Source organism: Helianthus annuus, chromosome 2 (genome assembly GCF_002127325.2).
Source record: "Helianthus annuus cultivar XRQ/B chromosome 2, HanXRQr2.0-SUNRISE, whole genome shotgun sequence".
Taxonomy (NCBI): Eukaryota; Viridiplantae; Streptophyta; class Magnoliopsida; order Asterales; family Asteraceae; genus Helianthus; species Helianthus annuus.
In genome coordinates this window covers 146,078,780-146,100,659 of record NC_035434.2, presented here as the reverse complement: position 1 = coordinate 146,100,659, position 21,880 = coordinate 146,078,780, and the positions used below count along the sequence as shown (strand labels likewise).

Below are 21,880 nucleotides of genomic sequence, written 5' to 3'. Positions count from 1 at the left end.
TTTTTGAAAATTCAAAAAGATTTTCGACAACTGATATTGAAAAGTTGATTTTCAAAATTCCGGGTGCTAAACATGATGAACAGTTGGTTTGGGAGAGTGTGTTGTTTTGATAATAAAAATGATATATCTTCAAGTGGTTCTTCAAAAGATTAACATTGTAAAATCATTCTTTGAATGTAAAATGTCTGCAAGTGACTCATTAGATTTTTACAAGTTATCATCAGGAAATTTATTGTGAGGTAGAGGATGTGCAGGTTTCTAAGAGATAGAGATCCAGGTTCCAATACCTGAAGAATTTGTGATTTCAACATGCCAGACTGCGATCCCAGCATTTCGAAAGGGAGAGTCTGAAGACATTCAAGTAGAGATTGTTCGTGGGGAGTCTGTTGATGATGATGAAAAGAGAAGATAAAGATTTGAGGATGCTTGCACTGTGAGATATTTCAGAGAGTGTTCACACTAATAAAGACTGAAGACGTTGAAGACTCGACACTTAAGACTCGTCAACATCTGAGGGGGAGTCTGTTGGTGCAGTCATCTGTCGTCTTCGTCTTATGTCGAGTCTCGGGTTCGTTGCGGTTTGGAACAAAGATTATGTCATTATCAAAGATGATGACATCACAATGATGACATCATCATTGCATCACCTCACATAAGACAAATGATGTTTGGTCCAATTGGAGCTAACCGTTTGAAGGCCCTATCATGTCAACCATTTGAGATAAGGCTGCCGTTTGAAAGGACCAATCATATGTTAGTTGACCGTTTGTAGACTAACCGTTTGAATTGTTTGAGTTGTAACCGTTTGAAGTAGGCTTTCGTTTGAGAGTGTGGTTCCGTTTGAGCTTGTTCAAACGGAAGGGTCTTGTACTATAAACTAGTCGTTTACCCGCGCAATACGGCGGGAAACATATGACTTAGATTAGTGAGTTTAGGGCTAACATGTCGAGAAAGGGCACTCAATCCAAAATCTGAAACTTTTAGGCTTCTAGAAAGATAATGGGTTGTAAACTGTAAAGTTCTTAACGTATCAAGAACAGATGTGTACTTATATACATTTTTATATTATAATCAAGTACACCTAATCTATCATCATCCATACCAAAGAATATGTAACTGATTGTCTCGTGCGTTAGAATTTTGTGAGTAAATATTGATATTCCGCTTATCTTGTTTCAACCCCTCATATTATATTTCTTAGTTTAAAATATTGTATCATATATCCTATTTTCTTTATTCAAAATGTAATGCACATGTTTCTAACTGTGTGTATATACAGGAAATAACTATTGGAGTAGCAATTGGATCAAGTTAGATATCCATGTTTGTGTTAATAAATATTAATAATATGAGACCCTTTTTTTCTTTTACAAATAATACATCCCATTCTGTGTGGTTGTTGACCGGATAATAGGACAAAATATACATCCCAAGTCAAACTATTAGAATCGTAGATCTCATTTCGATTTGCTATAATATCAACATAAAAAGATATTCCTGAACACTATCATAATATGCAGGTGCAAAACAATGTTTTTTTGACTGAAATCCCATACGCCAATCTCGGCCCTGGTGACTACAAAGATGATTCTTACAAAAGTCTCGGGTTTCTCTATGTAATGCAAAAGTTCTTTGGGAACTGGATCAGCGACTAATTCACCAAACTCGCTAGCTGACTCAGCAGACACCTAGACACCTAGCATACCTTTCAGCAAGCATTGCAGAACCCTCTTCAAATAGCTCCTCTACCGTCCCAACACTCGATAGCTTACTCGGTCCTTTATTCAAAGACGTATGAAATCTCTTTCCGGGAATGAGTGAAGTGAGCCGATTTTGTTTCTTTTTTTGGAGTTTGCAGTATGGCTGGATACCCATACGGAATGATATCAACAGTAACACACGTTGTGTCGTCTTTTGGTCCACGTGACCTTAGAGCCTCCTGAAACCATATAAATCTGTCGGAATAAGAATCTACTATCAGGGTTATAATTGAATATGTGAGCAATAAGTATCATTAGTTCGACAAACACCTTCACAACAAGCTTGGCCGAAAGTTCTACAGGAAATCGATGACAAAATTGAGCAGGCGGCGTTTCGAATGACAAAGCATCCTAGATACCATCAGAAGCTATTATACATCTGCCAGCGGAGTGGACCAACCTATAAAACAACAGCCACAGCCCACAAGGTCATAAGACTTGAAAATTACTTAACTTGAAGTTTACTTTTAACGTACCCCATTCGCTCTAAAAATATGGAGGCGTCCTACTTCACTGCCACTTGCTGTCACACGTTCCCTTTCTTCGACATTCTCTCCAAGCCTACGATCAACTGTCAGCAGTGACACCACACCTGCTTGTGTGTCTAATATGCATCTTGAATCCCGACGGATGCAACACTTATAGTCCACCCGTCAATCACAACGAATGTAAAAATTGTACCAGATGCCTCACCTGTCATTCATAAAAAAAACAATTTGTTGGTGCACTTGTGTCTGTACTTTGTCTGTATTCGGTCTGATATAAACGATGTCCTGATTTGTATTGTAAGTTGACCAAGTCAACCATCCTCCGGTTTGACTTGGACAACAGTTGAAAGATGTTCTGATCGAAGGATAGCCTCGAAGGATACACCTGATCCTTCGAGGTGATCGAAAGATATGGTTCGACCATGGTTCGACCATTAGACCTCGAAGGATGATCCTTCGAGGTCCATGCTGATCTTTCGTGTAACATGTGGTCGACAGATGATCCTTCGGACCATCTGTCGAATCCTTCGATCCAGACCAGTTGAGCTGGGTATATATACCCATGCATGTGTTGAGTGTGAGAGAGTTCTGGAGTTCTGCCATTTTCACACACCCGAGAGATAGAAGCTTAAAGAGCATTCTGCCCAGAACTCACACACACACTTAGAGAGTTTATAGAACACTTCTGTAAACATTGAGCTTGTAACCGAACCTTCATTTGCATTAATACGACTAGTGTTAATCGGTGAATCTTTGTGTGTTTGTTTCTCTACTTGCTACTAACTCGGTTTGCTTGCTAGCTTGGATTCCGCACTCGCTAGTAGGTTTGTATAACAAGGTTTAGGTTCGTAATCCTCCGCGAAACAGGGACCTACAAGTGGTATCAGAGCTAAGGCTCTTAACCTTGTTTAAAACCGGGTTTTTACAAGTTGTGGTGTGTTGAAACACTTGGTTTTGCACCTGTTTTTACCAAGTTTCTTGCTTTTTCTTTGAGTAAAAACGTGTCTAAACTAACCGGGAGTGTTCAAGTTTTGGTTGGGTAACATAAAAATTGGTTTTTAGAAAACTTTGTGTTTTCCGGTGGTATTCCGGTGTGTTTCCGGTGACTGGCTTAAGGATAAGGTTATCCTTTTTGGGCAATCTTTCAAAAGTTGGTGGGAAAGTTGATCTGACATCCCCTTTTGCCGAAAGTTTGACCTTACCAACCTGTCACCTTTTTCACCAACCTTTCACATCAAAGTCAGTTGTGTCAGAGCCTCTCGAAAGATATCTTTCGACATCGAAAGATCATCCTTCGATATCTTTCGATCAAGGAGGGCTCGAAAGATTTATATCCTTCGACCCATCCTTCGAAGTCTGAAACATATCCTTCGACAGAGGAATCTTTTCGAAAGACTAGTGTCCGAAAGATTAGGATCCTTCGTATTGGTGAATCTTTCGAGATCTGTTGTTCGAAAGATAAGGATTTGGCTCGAAAGATAAGGATCTTTCAAAGGGAATCTTTCGAGTTCTTGAATCTTTCGAAATCATTGTTCGAGAGTCAACAGTAATCTTTCGAGTACTGTTGATCCTTCGAACAAGGTTATATCTTTCGATTGAGGTTTGTTTATTGTTAACAAGTTTCTGTGATTTCAGATCTTTCGACCAGGATCTTTCGGTTGTGTTATCTTTCGGATCTTTTTTTCTTAGCATTTATTTTGCTTATCTATCATGAATCCGAGTTGGTGGGGAAGTCCGGCTCCAGACAGTGGAAAATACATGAATACCAGTCAATCTCCATCATGGGCCGAATCTCCAGTTTCTACATCCTCACAAGCAAATGCCACTCCAGCTGGTCAATGGGCGTTTGTTTCAAATCAAACTCCGAGTATTCAAAGTCTTCTACTAAGCGAAAGTGAAACCGGAAGTTTAAACAGGCCTCCAAAGTTGATGCATCTTCATGAATATCCGGGATGGGTTGATCGTTTCCATACATATATTCTTGGTCAAAATACAGAGTTGTGGTTACGGTTCATTACGGAATTCGATCAAACTATCGAGGTTGCTGCTTCTTCGACAGCTACATTTGCCGATCTTCCTGATGAACAAAAGAAGACGTATGACTTAGAAAAGAAAGCATACGCTATCCTCACTCAAGCACTGAGCAAGGATATTTATCATCAGTTCGTCAGTTTCAAGACTACGAAGAAGTTGTGGGATGCATTGAAGACAAGAGGAGTGGGTAATGAAGCCACACGTCAACTACGACGAGATCTACTGAAGAAAGAATTTGATGGCTTCACATGTATGGATAAGGAGTCCTTAGGAGATATGACAAGCCGTTTCTATCACCTACTTACTGAGCTGACCAACTTTGAAGTCACAACGACTCCAACAGAGGTGGTAAAGAAGTTTGCCGATGCATTGCCTCCTCAATGGAACAACTTCCTGGAAATCTTGAAGTACAACGGAACGTTGAGAACTACCAATATCAACGATTTCGTGCAGCTTCTGGAGAACAAGGATCAGGAAGAAACGTTGAAGGCAAAGAGAGTTGCAGTGCCACAGAATCCAGAGATGTATTATGGCACCTCCACTACTTCATCTGCAAAAGCTGGATCACATGCTCCACTTCAAACGGCGTTTGTCACAAGCACGGATATGTATGGCAATCCAGTGCAAGTTCCTGTAAAGCCGCCTCCAACCACAGATCTGTATGGAAATCCAATACAACCACCTCATCCTCCTCCTGCTCAACAACCTCAATATGCATGTTATGGAGGAACATCATCTGCTGCAGGTCAACAATCAAAGTCAAGTACAGTACAGCTCGACACGTCAAGCTTCTCTAAAATCAGTGTAGAAGTAGCTAAGGAACACATGGAGCTGCTTAACACTGTAGTGAGCGCGTACTGTGGGTTGATAGAAGGTCAGATTGGAAACATTAATCTGACACAAGAAGATTACAGGCAGATTGATAAGGAGGAGATGGACTTGATGGACATCAAGTGGGCCTTTGCGAGTGCTGTGAGAAGAGCAAAGGATTGGATGGAAAGTACTGGAAGAACCAGCTTGGAAAGTAAGCGAGACACCAAGTATGGGTTCGATAAGCAAGCTGTTAAGTGCTTCAACTGTGGTGAACGGGGCCACTTTAAACGGGAATGTACAAAGCCAGCCCAGCACGGGAATCAAAACCCCTTCAGGAACCAAGGCAACCAGCAGAACAGAAACAATGATCGTACATTGGTGCCTGTCAACAACCAAACCAACCGAGCACTTGCAGTTCAGGTGGATGAAGGTTGTGACTGGTCAATCCAGTTGGGTGGTGATGCTCCTGATGGAACAGCATGTTTTGCTCAGATTGTGAAGGAGCTGGTTCACACCAATGGTGGAGAATCTTCTGCCAGTGGTGATGAATCGTCTGAAGATGAAGACTCCTCTGGATACAGCAGGAGTGTTGATGAAGAATCATCCAACTCTGGTGATGATCATGTGGGTGAGACATCTAATGTTTCAGATGATATTGACATTGATGAACTCTTGGGGGAAGCTGTAGCAGAAACTCAAAGAAGATCTATTCTGGTGGATCAAGCTGCTTACTCTTCGTCTTCTCTCCATTCAGCCTTTATGGCTAATGTCGACGGTTCATCAAGTCAGGTATGTGTCGATGAACCCACTGCTGTTAATTGTGATGAATGTGCTAGGTTGCATGCTAGATGTGCTGATCTTGAGAAAAGTATGTCTGAGTTGCAAGGCAAACATGATGCTTTACAAGCTAGTTTGTTTGACTTGCAAGACAAACATACTACTGTGAATGAGAATTTGAGTGACTTGCAAAGTAAGCATGACGCTTTGCAAGAAAAATATGATGTGACCTTTCTCCACAATCAGAAGTTGACTGTGGATCTCTCTAAATGCACAGAAGCCAACATGTTTTATGAAAACCATGAAAAAGAATTTAAGTCAGTAATTGAAACATTAAAGAAGGATAAAACTGAACTGACTAAAATGGTTTCAAGAAAACAAACTGATATTAATTTGTATATATCTCGCCTTGAGAGTATGCAAAAAGAGATGGCTTGTGTGAAAACCGAAAGTGATGCGATCCAACTCAAGCTAGACAGTTATTTGAGTTCTAGCTATGTGTTAGATCACATCATTGACGTTCAGAAGGAAAAGAGAGATGTCACATGCATTGGCTACAAGAAGTGTCCACCACCAGTGAGACATAATTATGATGCCATGCCTGATGAAGAGGACAGGGTTTTCTTTGAACCTACTGTGCCTCTAGATGTTAAGGAGTTTGCTGCAGGACTCGGATACCAAAAGGAAGTATCCTCAGATTCAGATGTGTCAGCAGATACATTTGTGAGTGCTGAACAGAATCAAGATCCTCCAGTTGTGATTGAGGATGCTGATTCGTCTGATGATGAATCTGATGATACTGTCCCAGCAAAGTCTGATGCGGTAGTCAAAAATGAGGACATACCTCTTGAGAATCACATTCTATGTGATCCCCCTGTCAAACCCGCTAAGACTGTTGCAACTGAGTCCTCATCTGCAGGAGAGCCGGAGAGTGTGAATTTGCTGTACACTCTAGTTGGTGATGATAAAATTTACTCAGACAAAGATTTTCCCATTAAGAATGTTAATCAATCCTTAATCTGCAAAGTCTTTGAGAATTCGACAAGTAAGTTCTTGGGAAAGGCAGGACCTAAAGTTACAGTCACACAGTGTCCTCCAATCCCAAAGGCTGAAGTTCGAAAGCAATTTGGCAACAAGAAATTGCCAACAGTGCCAACTCAGCAAAATCACACCAAACCCAAAGGTAAAGTACCGGCTCCAGTGCAAAAGAAGCCGAATCAAAAGAAGAAGAAGAATGTTAACTTTGTGAAATCGACGGGAACAGACAAAATTGAAAAGTTTGAAAATCAATCTAACTTAGATTTTGTCAAGAAAGCTATTGTCGAGAAAAGAAATGAACCAAGTAGTTCAAAACCTAGTACCTCGGGTTCACAAAGTTCAACATCATCGGCTAGACGATCACATGATTCTTCGGGGTTTGTAGAACGAAGATCATGTTTTGAGTGTGGAACCATTGGGCACATTATTAGAAACTGCCCATATCTTCATAAGCAGAAAGGAAAGGTTGATGATCCCCGTGGTAAGACTGACCGTAAGCCATCTGTTTCCACAAAACAAACACTTGTAAAAGAAAGGGAAAAGAAACAGAAACGGCAACAGGTCAAGAAAATTGAAAAAGCGATTAAAACCGATGTGGTTCATAAACAATCTGTTGTTGTAAAACCAGAAAATTCTAAAACTTCAAATCATCAAGAAGTTAAAATTTTAAAGAAAAACACTGGTGAAACCAAACAGACTTGGAAACCAAAAACGGTTGTTGAATCAGGGGGACCATCACAATTCACCAACCATCAAAGACAAGAAGTTATTGTCATTGATGAAAATGGAAGACCCAAGACCACAATGGCTTGGGTCCCCATCTCCAACTAATTCATTTGAGTTCATGTGCAGGGTGCTTCAGGAGGAACTATCAGTAGTCATTGGATTGTTGATAGTGGGGCATCCAGGCACATGACAGGCGACATGAAGCTTCTCTACGACGTTAAATCTATTAGAGGAGGTTATGTTGCTTTTGCAGGAGATAAAGGTGGATACATTACGGGAGAAGGAATGATATCCAACGGGATTGTCAGCTTTGACAAGATCAATTTTGTGCAACAACTTGATCACAATCTTCTTAGTGTTTCTCAAATCTGTGACAAGCAGTTCTCAGTACACTTTGATGCTAATGGATGTTATGTGCTGAAACCCGGCTTCAAAATTCCAAAAGAATGGATTCTCTTGTCGGCTCCAAGGATAAATGATTTGTACGTCCTTGACATGAGCCAGGCTATTACTACGTCTGCACAAGCAACTTGTTTCGTTTCAAAAGCCACTGAAAAAGACACTATCTCTTGGCACAGACGAATGGGTCACATTCACTTACGCAAAATGAATCATTTGGTTTCAAATGAATTGGTGAATGGTGTACCTCTCAAAAATTTCCATCTTCAAGACATCTGTGTTTCGTGCCAGAAAGGAAAGCAAACAAAGAAGAAGCACCCTACAAAGAAGATCAACACAGTGGCAGTTCCTCTTGAACGTTTGCACATGGATTTGTTCGGTCCTGTCAAGCACAAGAGTATTCGGGGTGATCAATACTGCCTCGTGGTTACTGATGATTATTCAAGATTTTCTTGGGTTGCGTTCATGGCACACAAGAGTGAAACCTTTGGCATTATCAAAAACTTGATCATTCAGATTGAGAATTTGTATAAGTTGAAGGTTAGGCGGATACGTAGCGACAATGGTACTGAATTTAAGAATCATTCCATGGCGGAGTTCTGCACTTCAAAAGGTATTCTTCATGAGTTTAGTGCAGCTTATACTCCTCAACAGAATGGTGTCGCTGAACGTAAGAACCGCACATTGATCGAGACTGCTAGGACAATGTTGGTAGAGTCACAGTTGCCTATTCCATTCTGGACTGAAGCTGTGGCCTCTGCATGTTACACATTGAACAGAGTCCTTACAGTCAAAAGACATAACAAGACCTGCTTTGAGCTTCTTCAAAAACGGAAACCAGATTTGTCTTATCTAGAACCGTTTGGAGCTCCATGCACAATCATCGATCCTAATGGAAAGTTTGGGGCAAGAGCAATTGATGGATACTTTCTTGGGTATGCCACCCCTAACTTACGAGTCTGGAATCTAGAGACTAAAAGGGTCGAGGAATGGTCTGAGGTCAGAGTACAAAGGCACACCCTGCCAGTCAAAAATCCGGGTCAACCTTGGATGTTTGAGTACGATGACTTCTTCAATTCGATCAATGTTGAAGCCGTTGAAGAAAATGCTGCGGCTAGGATGTTTTTCGAGAGTGACAATGCAACAGTTTCACCGGTGGTTCGTCCAATTCTTGTGAATCAAGAACCATCTTCTTCGGTGAACAATAATACTCTCAACAATGAGGATTTTCATGATGCAAACGAATTGAACGAATCTTCAGAGGATGATGAATTTCTAGATGCAGATCAAGAAGCTCCTACAACAGCAGTTCATGGTATTTCAGAGGGTACTCCTCCTGTGGATACACATAGAACAGCTGAGACTACTGCATCATCCTCTTCGTCAATTCCGGGTCTTGAATTGGTTGTTGATCTTAATCTTAACAACCTGGGTATAAATGTTCCAGTTCCAGACAATCCAGAAACAAGGATTCATAATACCCATCCTCAACAAAACATCATTGGAAATGTGCAAAGTGGCGTACAAACAAGAAACATGTTGCGAAACAACAACAATGCAGGCTTGTATGCAGCCATTCGAGAATCCGGGCAACAAAACGACTGGTCCTTCGCGTGTTATGTCTCACAAGAAGAACCAAGAACGTGGAAAGAAGCCTTGAAAGATAATGCTTGGGTTGAAGCAATGCAGGAAGAACTGCAACAATTCCAGAAGAAGCTGGGTGTCTGGAAACTAGTAGAGAAACCTGCTGGATATAAGAAGATTGGTACCCGTTGGGTTTTCAAATGCAAAAAGGATGACCGTGGAGTTGTTATCCGAAACAAAGCTCGTTTAGTCGTTCAGGGTTTTCGTCAGATTGAAGGGATCGACTACAACGAAGTCTATGCACCAGTGGCACGTCTCGAAGCAATTCGAATCTTTCTAGCCTATGCATCCTTCAAAGGATTCAAGGTCTATCAGATGGACGTGAAAAGTGCATTTTTACACGGTGTGGTTGAAGAAGAGGTGTACGTCGAACAGCCTCCAGGCTTTGAAGATCCTATCCATCCCGATCGGGTTTGTTTGCTCAACAAAGCTCTTTATGGTCTTCATCAAGCACCACGAGCTTGGTATGCAACCTTATCTCACTATCTGCTGGAGAACGGTTTTCGTAGAGGTCTTATCGACTGTACTCTCTTCATCAAAGAACAAGATGGAGATCTTCTTCTGGTACAGGTATACGTTGATGACATTATTTTTGGTTCTACTAATGATGTCTTGTGTAGGGAATTCGAGCGCATTATGCATGATAAATTCGAGATGAGTGCTATGGGGGAAATGACCTTCTTCTTGGGCCTACAAGTACAACAAACGCAGTCTGGGATATTTATCCATCAGACTAAATATGTTGGTGACATCTTGAGCCGGTTCCAGATGTCTGATGCAACGCCCATTGGTACCCCATTGCCAACTAATCACGGAATTACTCCAGACTTGAAGGGAGAAGCTGTTAGCCCTTCTATCTATCGCGCCATGATCGGATCTCTTATGTACCTCACAGCATCAAGGCCAGACATAATGTACCCAACGTGCCTGCTTGCCAGATATCAAGTTAATCCGAAGGCCTCACATCTCGCTGCTGTTAAAAGGATTTTTCGTTATTTGAAGGCGTACCCTGACACCGGTCTGTGGTACCCTAGGGATAATAACTTTGAATTGGTAGCTTTCAGTGATTCTGATTTTGGCGGATGCAAAATCGACGGCAAATCCACAACGGCTGGATGTCAGTTTTTAGGAAATCGCCTAGTTACCTGGCAATGCAAGAAGCAGACGTGTGTAGCTACATCAACATGCGAAGCTGAATACATTGCTGCCTCAAGTTGTTGCTCCCAAGTTCTTTGGATCCAACAACAAATGCGGGACTACGGTTTTGAATTCCTAACTACTCCTATTTACGTTGATAATTCTGCTGCTTTAGATATCACTAGAAATCCTGTGCAGCATTCAAAGACCAAACACATCGAAATCAAATATCACTTCATACGTGATTGCTTTGAGAAAAGGCTAATCGATGTTGTTAAGGTCCACACCGATGACCAACGTGCCGACTTATTTACCAAAGCATTTGACAAATCAAGATTTGACTTTTTATTATTGGTAAACGGCATTAAGGTCAAGCAAGAGTAAACCGACATCGGAAAATCATTTTTGTAAATACCTTTGTGTTTTAAATTTGTCTTAGTTTGTTGATTTTAGGGGGAGTAAATCCAAAATTCTGAAAATCCAAAAACATCGAAAAATTTCAAAAACACAAAAACAATAGAAAAACAAAAATGAGTTTCCTGGCGAGCAAAAGAGAAAATGATAGTACATCAGTGGTCTATCCAAACCTCTTTAAACCTTAAATGAAAAACGATAAGCAGCTCTATATAAGATGTATCGGTAGGCTCACAATCATTTTAAAGTGTGCAGGGTGATATAAATCTTAATCGACTGAAGACCAGGTGGGAACCATTCATTGGCATATGGTCTTAGTACCGAAATTTCGTTTGATAGATTGCCGAGGTTCTGAGATATTCGGTCTTTATGCTGCTTATCATCTGGGTATCATGGTTGTATCTTTTACCGAAAAATAACGGGGACGCAAGTCTAGATCTTCCATGATACTATACATACGTGTACATATTGCATACTGCATTCGACCTCAATAAGTGATAAACAATCACATGTCCAAATAAAATAAGTGATAAAATATCACATTTTTCCGGGTGTCAAGTTCGTCTCTCTGCTGTACGGAAGTACTGACCTGTTCACGGACTTGCACCTGTGCCCTCATGCATACGAAAATCAAGTTCCTCCTCAATAAGTGATTATATCACATAGGACTTGTTTTCAAATCAAAATAAGTGAGTATCTCACAATTTATACGGTCAAACAGATGATAATCGGTATACTCACCGGTAAGATGAACTCTCGTGCATACCTTGATACGGGAATGTGTCGTGATGTGGATGAACACCGGTCGGTAAGTATAAATCATACCTTAACGTATCCTCTAAACATGATTACATCTGATAAGTTGAGCTTAAGTGGACAACAATACCAATAATTGTTATAGGATGCTTATCTTAATGTTAACTAACTGAACAACAAGAGTGTTTTGTTATGACCGTACACTGATATGATTCTCTTACCCTCGAAACTCGCAAAAAGAATGTTTGTATATATTTATTTATTTACTGTTTAACTTTTATTATTTCTTTTAAACAGTTTCGTCGTTTGGTGCATATCAGCACGACATTAGCGGTGATGTCGTTTGATAACACTCAAAGGATTTTAAATTGTTGTCTTTTAATTTCAAAAATACCAAAAAGATTTTAGGCGTGTTTTAATATAAACTTTATAAAAGCCAAAAAAAAAAAAAAAATTTATTTCTGCTTTATTTTCGATCGTACGATGTTGGAGCTCAAGTCTTCGTTACCTGAAACCTGACTGAAAACCGAACTGACTAAATCTTCATAAACGGTCAAAATTTGCAGATTTTGAAAGTTAGAATTTAAAATTGATAAATTTATTAAACTTTCAAACTGTCGGACGGTGTTTGATTTTGACATGGTCACTCGTGTGTCATTTGTTTATACTATTCCAAGCAGTTGTTCTCATTACGCGTTTAGATTTCTTGCATGTGCAGATTCTAAAGGCTAGGAGAACATGGTCGATAACAAGCCTTGGAATGAAGACACGACGAGAAGGCGCTCAAAAGATGAAGATGATCGAGTTGCCGCTGGCCATCATCAACACCACAAGGATCTTACTTCATAAAGTTAAAGTATTTCACGAGCATGACTCAAGGGGGAGCTTATGTTAAGGGGGAGTTTGTCAACACACTTCCTACATGATACGGGTAGTTTGTTGATACACTTTCTACTTTCAAGACGTGAAGACTTTGAAGACCCTCCGACATTGAAGACATGATAGGACATCAGAGTCTTGAAGACTTGAAGACCAAAGACCGTCGAAGTTCCAGACAAGTCTACACTTTTAGAAGAACAAGACAAAGATTAGAGATCAAAGACAAAGCTACAGCCAAGGGGGAGTTTGTTGGTGCACTTGTGTCTGTACTTTGTCTGTATTCGGTCTGATATAAACGATGTCCTGATTTGTATTGTAAGTTGACCAAGTCAACCATCCTCCGGTTTGACTTGGACAACAGTTGAAAGATGTTCTGATCGAAGGATAGCCTCGAAGGATACACCTGATCCTTCGAGGTGATCGAAAGATATGGTTCGACCATGGTTCGACCATTAGACCTCGAAGGATGATCCTTCGAGGTCCATGCTGATCTTTCGTGTAACATGTGGTCGACAGATGATCCTTCGGACCATCTGTCGAATCCTTCGATCCAGACCAGTTGAGCTGGGTATATATACCCATGCATGTGTTGAGTGTGAGAGAGTTCTGGAGTTCTGCCATTTTCACACACCCGAGAGATAGAAGCTTAAAGAGCATTCTGCCCAGAACTCACACACACACTTAGAGAGTTTATAGAACACTTCTGTAAACATTGAGCTTGTAACCGAACCTTCATTTGCATTAATACGACTAGTGTTAATCGGTGAATCTTTGTGTGTTTGTTTCTCTACTTGCTACTAACTCGGTTTGCTTGCTAGCTTGGATTCCGCACTCGCTAGTAGGTTTGTATAACAAGGTTTAGGTTCGTAATCCTCCGCGAAACAGGGACCTACACAATTTAACAAAAAAAACTATACAAACGATAGATAATATAAGAAGTCAACGACTCAAATCTATTACCTTTCTGTTGAAACTCTATGTCGGTTTTCACAAACCCTGCAACCAATGCTCGAGGAAGCGCTTGCAGCCATTCTTCTCGTCCACATCCTTGAGGAATCGCGCTCAAAATGTTGTTCAATAAATTCTCCTTGGCAAAAATGGCAGCTGATATACCATTATGCCCATCAAATATCTACCAAAAAAATACAACCCAATCATTACCAAACTACAAGTCTACAACAAACATATAACCAAAGGGTTTCCATCCATACCGCAAAAACAGAGAAAAAAATCGACGGATTCCCGGGAACTCTCTGGCAATCAGGCTTGATCAAGAAATAATCCTCCCCTTGTCGCCGCTGTAAAAGGGAACCCATCAGAGCCACTGCCGACTGCAAACGATGGCTTCGTCCGGAGCCGCAGTAGAGATGGTAGTTGCCGGAGACGTTACGAACAAAAACAATTCCATGGTCGACGATTTTGAGAGAGACAACTCTCTACCTCTGTCTTCACCTCTAAATACAACTCTGTGCCTTCTCCCTATTTCTTAGCTCCTCTTGTCTCCTTGCAAACCAATCAAAATTCAATATTCATCTGCACAGACATAAATGCCATCTGAAACAATTTATGAACATAACTTGTGTATCGATCGGCTTTCCAAAAAGGTAGTAGTAAAACTGCCCTGGAAGTTTGGGACTCATCACTGCAAAGTGTACATCTTGGTTTATACCAAAAGGGAAACTTTCTTGAATACCTTAGCTGTGTCGCCTCCCCGGTTATTTCCTGTATGAATCTTCGTAAATAGGCGATCTTCATTTGAGCAGTATCATCACACAACAAACTTGACCCTCTTAACTAAATTGTTTGAATATAAACTATACAAAAAAACACTAAATCAATAACATAAATTTGATTAAGCAGCACAAAGGCTGAATAAACAAACACCTTACCCTGGATGAGTCACCATCGAATTCCACTCCCGTCTTCCTCACCGGAGCAATTGCCGGCATAACCTAGCCACTGCCTGCTGTTGATGTCGGGGCCACCCATTTTCATCGAGTCTCCACACACGCAGCTCCCGTACACCCTTGTCACATTCAATGCTTGTCTCCTGAAAACACATCCGGTTCCAACATATATCGGTCCTTGGATTCCATCCAGTCCCTTCATGTTAATCTATCACGACAATAAAAAAAGATTAAAAAACTTAAAAGAAAAAAAATCATACTCGACATAGGTCCGCTACGATAATACCGAATGGAATAACATGGTGACATACATCAAAGAAGACAACGTTGCGATTTGAGAATCTATCATGAAGATCGATCCCATCAAGACGCGGTAATTTGTTTCCTTCGACGTCTTGAACCCCATTATTTCCTATAAAAACATGTTGAGCATGTACAAATTTCAATAATTTTATGTATGCGTATAATTAATATTGAAAATATTCCTTGAAGCATGTATAATCATGAAAACAAAAGGTTAAGGGAAACCTATATGGACTTATCTTGCTTGAGGGAATCGGTATCTTCTGTGACAGTGGTTGCCTCCCCTCATCCATCCTGTAATACCAAATTAACACAATATTATAACTTTTCCATATAAAAATGAATTTGAAAGTATAAGTTAAAAGCAATCAAGAAAATGAATTTGAAAGTATAATCCATGATAGTTATGAAGATAAGTTCATACCAAAGCATTCATGGCACCGGCTTTCTTGTGGTGGTCAAATCCGGGCCTTTTCTCTCTTGTTGCTTTTCCAGCCTCCCAACAGGTGTTGTTGCACCTGGTTTTGCCATCATACTCGTCACTACCATCACAGCAATCTGTTCAACAAAAACAAGTTAATTTATTCACATGGCATAATCAGAGGAACATAAAATTTGGTTGTGGACCTGTGATGATGAGAAATAAAGACTATATGATGATAAAATCACTGACCAACAGCATATTATATCTGAGTCATGTTATATTATATTATTATATTATATAATCTCAGATCCTATTGTAAAAGTTTAGCCGGTGCCAGATCAAGGTGATCAGAAATAAAGAAATTAAGTTACATTTCTACCTCCTGGTGGATTTCATTATATAATGATAGAAACAGATTATTGGCGATGTGGCCATGAAGGTCTAGTGATTCAACAACTCTGCATATGTAATTATCTTCGCCCTCACCGGCCTAGAGAGAAAACAAGATTAATCTTAATCAACCATGCTAACTTACTAAGTAATATTATATATGTTGAATAACGCAAAACAATATAATGTCAAACATCCAACAAAAAACTTACCTGGACATAGTAGTCATCAAAAAGTTTAAAATGCACTCGCCCGTCAATGAGAGCTTCAGTATAATGCTTTTTGGCTTGTATAAACTCATTGGGGGGCTCACTCCTTGCAAATTTTAAATAAAAAATAATTACAAAAACGCCCAACAGCAAAAGAACTACAAACATAAATGAACTAATCATAAATAACTTACCCCTTTTGAAGTTCGGTACTATCAATAGTTGCTGTCTTCTGTAACATCCAAAAGAAACAAACAAAAGTGTTACAAATTTGCTTCTACAGAAATTACATCCAGTAAACAGATTATGTATCCGTGATTATTCAATGAAAAAATGTTTTGACCATTTAGATCTAAAATACCCCTCAATACATCATGTAGACCAAAAGCAAATCGACCTAGGTATTCTCGCTTCAAATGACCTAATCGCGTTCATTACAACAACAAATTTCAATAAAAACATGAATTCAACTTCTAAAAAGCAGATCTGAAGTGTTTCGCCGATATTTAGGCACCGTAACGACTAAATTACACACAGATGTTTTCAATTGAAATTTCCTCCCACAGTACACAAACAGGTCCTCAAGACTCGGTCCTAGCAAATCAATAATTAAAACATTATCCTCTCCATCTACACCAGACCATTTTATGGAAGGTATACCGCCTACAAGTGAAAATAAAACATTATAAATCATATCATTCAGAGTGAAATAAAAGATAAACATATAAATCTGCATTGTTATATTACTACCTTCGAGCCCTGTTTCTTAACCAGGTTGTATCCACTCCAATTGCTGGATATGTTCCGCCTGCAACCGCTCCGACCGGTAATCTATCGTACATCTCAATTAATTGGGTTTTCAACCTCCAATTTACAAGTATAAGAATGTTTGCTGGAACAAAAATAGAATGTTTGGTGGAACAAAAATAAGAAGTTATAGGATAAACTTGTTCTCACCTTGAAGAAAGATGGTTCAATAGCTGCCAATGGATCTAATTGTAAACAATAAACGGCATCCATGTTCCCAACAATGATAGTTTAGATGATGAAGATGATACCTGCACCGGTGGTTCAGCCTCCGATGGCTTTATCTTCGCCGAAACCCTAGTCTCCTCCACCAGAGCTCAGGTGTCGGAACCACTGCATTACAACCGATAGTGGTCACAATGATTACAGAAAATTGTAATAACGAAAGATTTTCAAGATTCCTAGAACAAAGGTTGCAGACCTTCAATGATCTTGTCATGAAACGGCATCTGATGAGAGATCTGGCATGATGTTCTTGAGTCGTTGAGTGAGAGAGAGAGAGAGAGAGAGAGAGGATCTGGAGTTTTGCGAGACATCTGAGTTGTGAGAGAGAAGGAATGGGAAATGTGGATCCGTGTGAACACATAAACAGCCGTCAGATTATGATCCGTGTGAAAAAGTGAAAGAAAATGGACGGCTCTTGATGGATCCGGGTGAAGGGTAAAAGTATTGTGTTTCTTTATGCCTTAAGACTTGTACATTGTGCATTGAGGATGTTTTCAACACATTGTTCAATTACCATTCTGTCCTTCCTATATCCTTATTAAAGTAGTATAGATAGGGTTCAGACGGATTCATTTGTAACGGTCAGGCAAATTGATACCGAAGTGCTGTCGGTATTTCCTCTCATTGTAAACACTGTTAATTGAGTGTACAAGAGGTTTAAAGTGTATTTCAAGTTGCTTTCAAGTTCGTTTCTTAGTTTCAGCCTCTGAAACGTACGAGAGCTCTTCCGAACGACTCATTCAGGTCGAAATCGATCTTACATCTTTGATGTTTAGGCTTCTTCTTTATGCGCCCTTTACCTACTCGCTTCGGCTCTTGTTGCTTGATCTGAACCTTTTCATCACTAACAGAAGGTTCAGATTGTTCATCTTGCATACTTAGAGCCTTGTTCACATTAGACTTCACTTCTTCCTTCATGTCGTTAGCTTTTACAGAATCGGAGAATTCTGGTTTATCAAATGAAACACCAGAAACTTCAGTAGAAACTTCTGCCGAATCATTAGACGAATTATTAGCACAAGACGGTTCTACACATGACACCCTTGAGCTGAATTCACTAGAATCAACTGATTCCAATTTCTCAGAATCAGCTTCTTCAGGTGATTCGCATTTGGAATTAGATGGGTCAGCTGGCTCATTCGTTTCGTTTGCCGATTCAGTCTCTGTTATGCAAGCATCAACGTTTTCGCCCAAATCATCAGACCTGAAATTAATCATAGAGTGAAAAAACGAGCCAAAAATGTCACACACATGAGAATTTGATGCTTGTTCATCTCCAACGAAACCTTCAACTTTAACTTCATCTGCAGGGGAAGACGAAGCATTAGGATCAAAAGTACCCTTTGAAACAAAATTTACCGAAGTAGATTCTTGTTTCTCAACCGGTCTGCCATTAAATGATGACTTATTGTTTTTGGGACCATAAGTCATTTTACTTTCATTCATTAGCTCCTCCTCAGTCATAGGTAAATAAGTATAATTGTCATTATAAGGAGGAGGAGCCTGATTGAAACCCAATCCACACCCTTTCTTTTTCTTATATGCGAGCTGTTGATCACACAAGTTTTTAACTAGTTTGCTGGAAGAATCAAATTTCTTAATATTGAGTTCATTTATTTGATATCTATCTCTGATATCCTCCAGTTCTTTAGGCACAGTGCATAATTTCTCCTGAACATATAAAAGTTGAGTTGCTTTTACATTTACATCATCCTTGAGTTTGATGATGTCTTTTCGCTGAGCTTCAATTTTTTCTTTATAAAGTTTCCCATTTTTTGATAAAGTAAAGTTTTTATTTTTTATGTCTTGATAATCTTGAATTAGCTAAGCGTTGTGTAACGGTAATATTCTACTCTGCCCCTACATTCAGGAGTGCAAAAGACGGAAAGTAGTTCTTCTTTAGTGATGAATGCCATAAATTCGGTGGGTAGGTGATACTTTTGTTCTTCTCCTCAAAACACAAACCAAACGAGAACCCGTGTACTCGCTAACTTTCTGAATTTTGCACGTGATCGAGTGAACCCGCTTTCTGATCCGCACCTCAAAACCTGTCAAAACTTTTCACAACCAAAAAACAAGCCTCCTCCTTCTTTTTTTATTTTTATTTTTTTATTTTTTTATTTTAAGAATATATATATATATATTTTATTATATAAGAATACCTACTATTACTATTATTATTAATATATTAATATATTATAATTAATGATTATGTAATGATTGATTAATAATTATATAATGATTATTAATATTACAAAACACTGATCTTCTTCTTCGTTTATCCGCCGTCCAAAACCCTAATTTTAAATACAGCCGCAATGATGATGACATAGACGTAGACCGGAGACGGTGAATGACGGTGATTGAGGATGGTGTTGGTGAAGGTAACCGGAGGTTGCGTCGAGAAGGTGAATAATCGTTGAACGGTTGAGATGATTGCGAGTTGGAACGGTGGATGCGGTTGCGAGTCGGAACCGAGGTTGCGACTCGAGAATGCTCGGGAAGAAGATGACTCGAGACCAGTGAGTCGAGACCTGAATTTGTGAGCAGTGAGTGAGTCGAGATTGTCTAAAGGATGTGAAGTCGAAACCTTGATTGCGAGATGAGTCGAGACCAGTGAAGATGATAAATGGAATCGAAACCAGTAATGAAAGATATTGTGGATAACTCGAAGAGATGAGTCGAGACCTGTGAAGTGAACTCAAAATCTTGTGAATCGAGACCTGAGACCTTGAAAGCTGCTGACTCGAGACCAGTTATGATGTGAGTCGAAACCTGAAAACGTGGAGGTTAATGTGAGCCGAGACCAGTTGATGATAATACTGAAATTTGATGAGTCGAGACCTCACGAGATGAGTCGAAATCGTGACTCGGAACCAAATGATGATTGACTCGAAACCGTGTTGATGACTTGAGAACTAAGTTTGCGACTGAAATGAAGAACAATGATGATGAAGAGTCGAGACCATGTTGAAGATTATGATTGCGACTCGAAACGGTGTGGAAGGGAGGTGATATATACAGAGGTTGCGAGTCGGAACGACGTTTGCGAGTTGGAACGGCACGAGTCGAGACCTGTGGATGTGACTCGAGACCTGTTGTTATCAACGCTGTTGAACTCAACAATTGCGACTCGATTTGATGAAGATGATGGGATAGATTGACTCGAGACCTGTTTTGTTGAAGGTTGCGACTCAGAAAGCTGTCGGTGGAGTCGGAACAGTGGAATGTGTTATGGAAGGATAAAAAAACTGAAACAAATAATTTTTTTCCAACCAAGATTTCAAAAGTCAAATATCAATCACGAAAATTTTGGGATTTTGATAACTTTGGAAAGATAATAATGAATACTTTTAAAAAAATTCAAAAGATTTCCGTTTATCTTGTAACAACTTTCAAAAGATCAAACACCACCAAAATATACTAACTTTTGATAAAATTTTGATGAACACTATGAAGAACGCGACACCGAACCAAAAATAACGAAATTCTTGAATCTTTGATATCACACCGAGCTTAGAAAGAGGTTCTAAAGGCTCTCATACCAATTGTAAGTCCCATTTAACCGGATCTTTCAATGATATCAAACAACACCAAGTTTGTGCGGAATCCAAACTTGATATGATTCAAGAATAAACACGAAAAGCTAAAAATATGAATATGAAGAACAAGGAACAATATCGAATCACCTTTAAACACTTGCACACGATTCTATTACTATGAATTAGCAAAACCGTCTAGTACAAGTGCTCACAACCAAATCGCCTCCCACTCTGTGTTTCTCTAGAATTTCTTAACTATGGAGGTTCCAAGAGATTCAAACCCTAAAACAAGTTAGAAACTTGTTTATATACATAGACAAGCCCAATTCCCTACATGGGCTCCCCTTGGGCCTGCTTGGCCCACATGGCCTAAAGCTTCGCCCAAGTGACCTATAAAGGTCCACAATCTAATATAAACTAACCCGGTAAGGCCCAGTTCATAACCATAGCTCGTTGTGTCAATTTGATGCGTCAGTCTCACACTTTAGGGCCTAACAACACTAATCATACGAAAATACATATCATTATTCTCTCAATTTGAAGAACTCTAACATACATAAGTAATAGGTTATCAAATCAAACATACAAAGGTAAAGTAATAATCATATGGAATCTACATTGCCTGAAAGTTATAGAAAAGCTAAGCATTGAGAGTTTTCAAATCTCACTTCCCAAGTTCTTACAGGAAGAAAGCGAACGGAAAAAAGCCTTTAGATTAGTTAAGTTTGCTAAAAGTCTATCAATCTAATTAGATTTTTGCTTTCCTGTTTGTTGAATGTTTTATGCATATAAGTGGCCTTGAATATTATTAATCATTGTAGACCCAAAACCTAAGAATAGTTGTTAAATGGTAACATTAATAATACTGTTTTCAATAATCTCTCAAGTTTTCTTCTACTCCAAGTTTTTCTCTTGATGGGACATTAAATATAACCAATCCAATTACTCTCAACACTCAAAGGCTAATAGCAATTTGATGCGGGTCCGAGTGTGGAGAAGCGGGTCATCTTGTATTTGGAGGCCCAAGATCGTGTAACAAAAGGGGCTTCACTAAAATGGGTCTAACTTGGGCTACGGGGTCCGTTTTGGGCGTGCGTGCGACCAGGCGAAACAATCGTGAGAACGAGCTCCATCTTGCTACAAACTCCTACGGCGGTTTGTTCATCGTCCGGGCCAAAAAAAAAAAAAGCTTATTTCTATTATTTATT

The 21,880-nt window shown here is 39.6% G+C and overlaps 1 protein-coding gene and 1 pseudogene across 1 annotated transcript; both read right to left on the bottom strand.

Annotated features, from left to right (window-relative positions):
* Window positions 1–1,405: 1,405 nt before the first annotated feature.
* LOC110906460 lies at window positions 1,406–15,369 on the bottom strand (annotated as a pseudogene).
* A 64-nt stretch (window positions 15,370–15,433) lies between these two features.
* LOC110923604 lies at window positions 15,434–17,439 on the bottom strand. The gene is made up of 7 exons (XM_035984486.1): window positions 17,327–17,439; window positions 17,056–17,238; window positions 16,849–16,962; window positions 16,293–16,761; window positions 16,102–16,204; window positions 15,879–15,989; window positions 15,434–15,633 (listed from the first exon to the last, which is right to left on the bottom strand). Exons 4-7 carry the CDS (start codon window positions 16,337–16,339, stop codon window positions 15,508–15,510), a joined length of 387 nt encoding a protein of 128 aa, XP_035840379.1. The 5' UTR covers window positions 16,340–16,761; window positions 16,849–16,962; window positions 17,056–17,238; window positions 17,327–17,439; the 3' UTR covers window positions 15,434–15,507.
* Between the last annotated feature and the right edge of the window lie 4,441 nt (window positions 17,440–21,880).

Coding starts and splice junctions, on each gene's coding strand:
- LOC110923604 (XM_035984486.1), bottom strand. CDS start 16,339: ATGTTACAGAAGACAGCAACTATTGATAGTACCGAACTTCAAAAGGG. Junction 15,990..16,101: donor TTGATGACTACTATGTCCAG/GTAAGTTTTTTG, acceptor TTTTCTCTCTAG/GCCGGTGAGGGCGAAGATAA. Junction 15,634..15,878: donor ATAATGAAATCCACCAGGAG/GTAGAAATGTAA, acceptor TTTGTTGAACAG/ATTGCTGTGATGGTAGTGAC.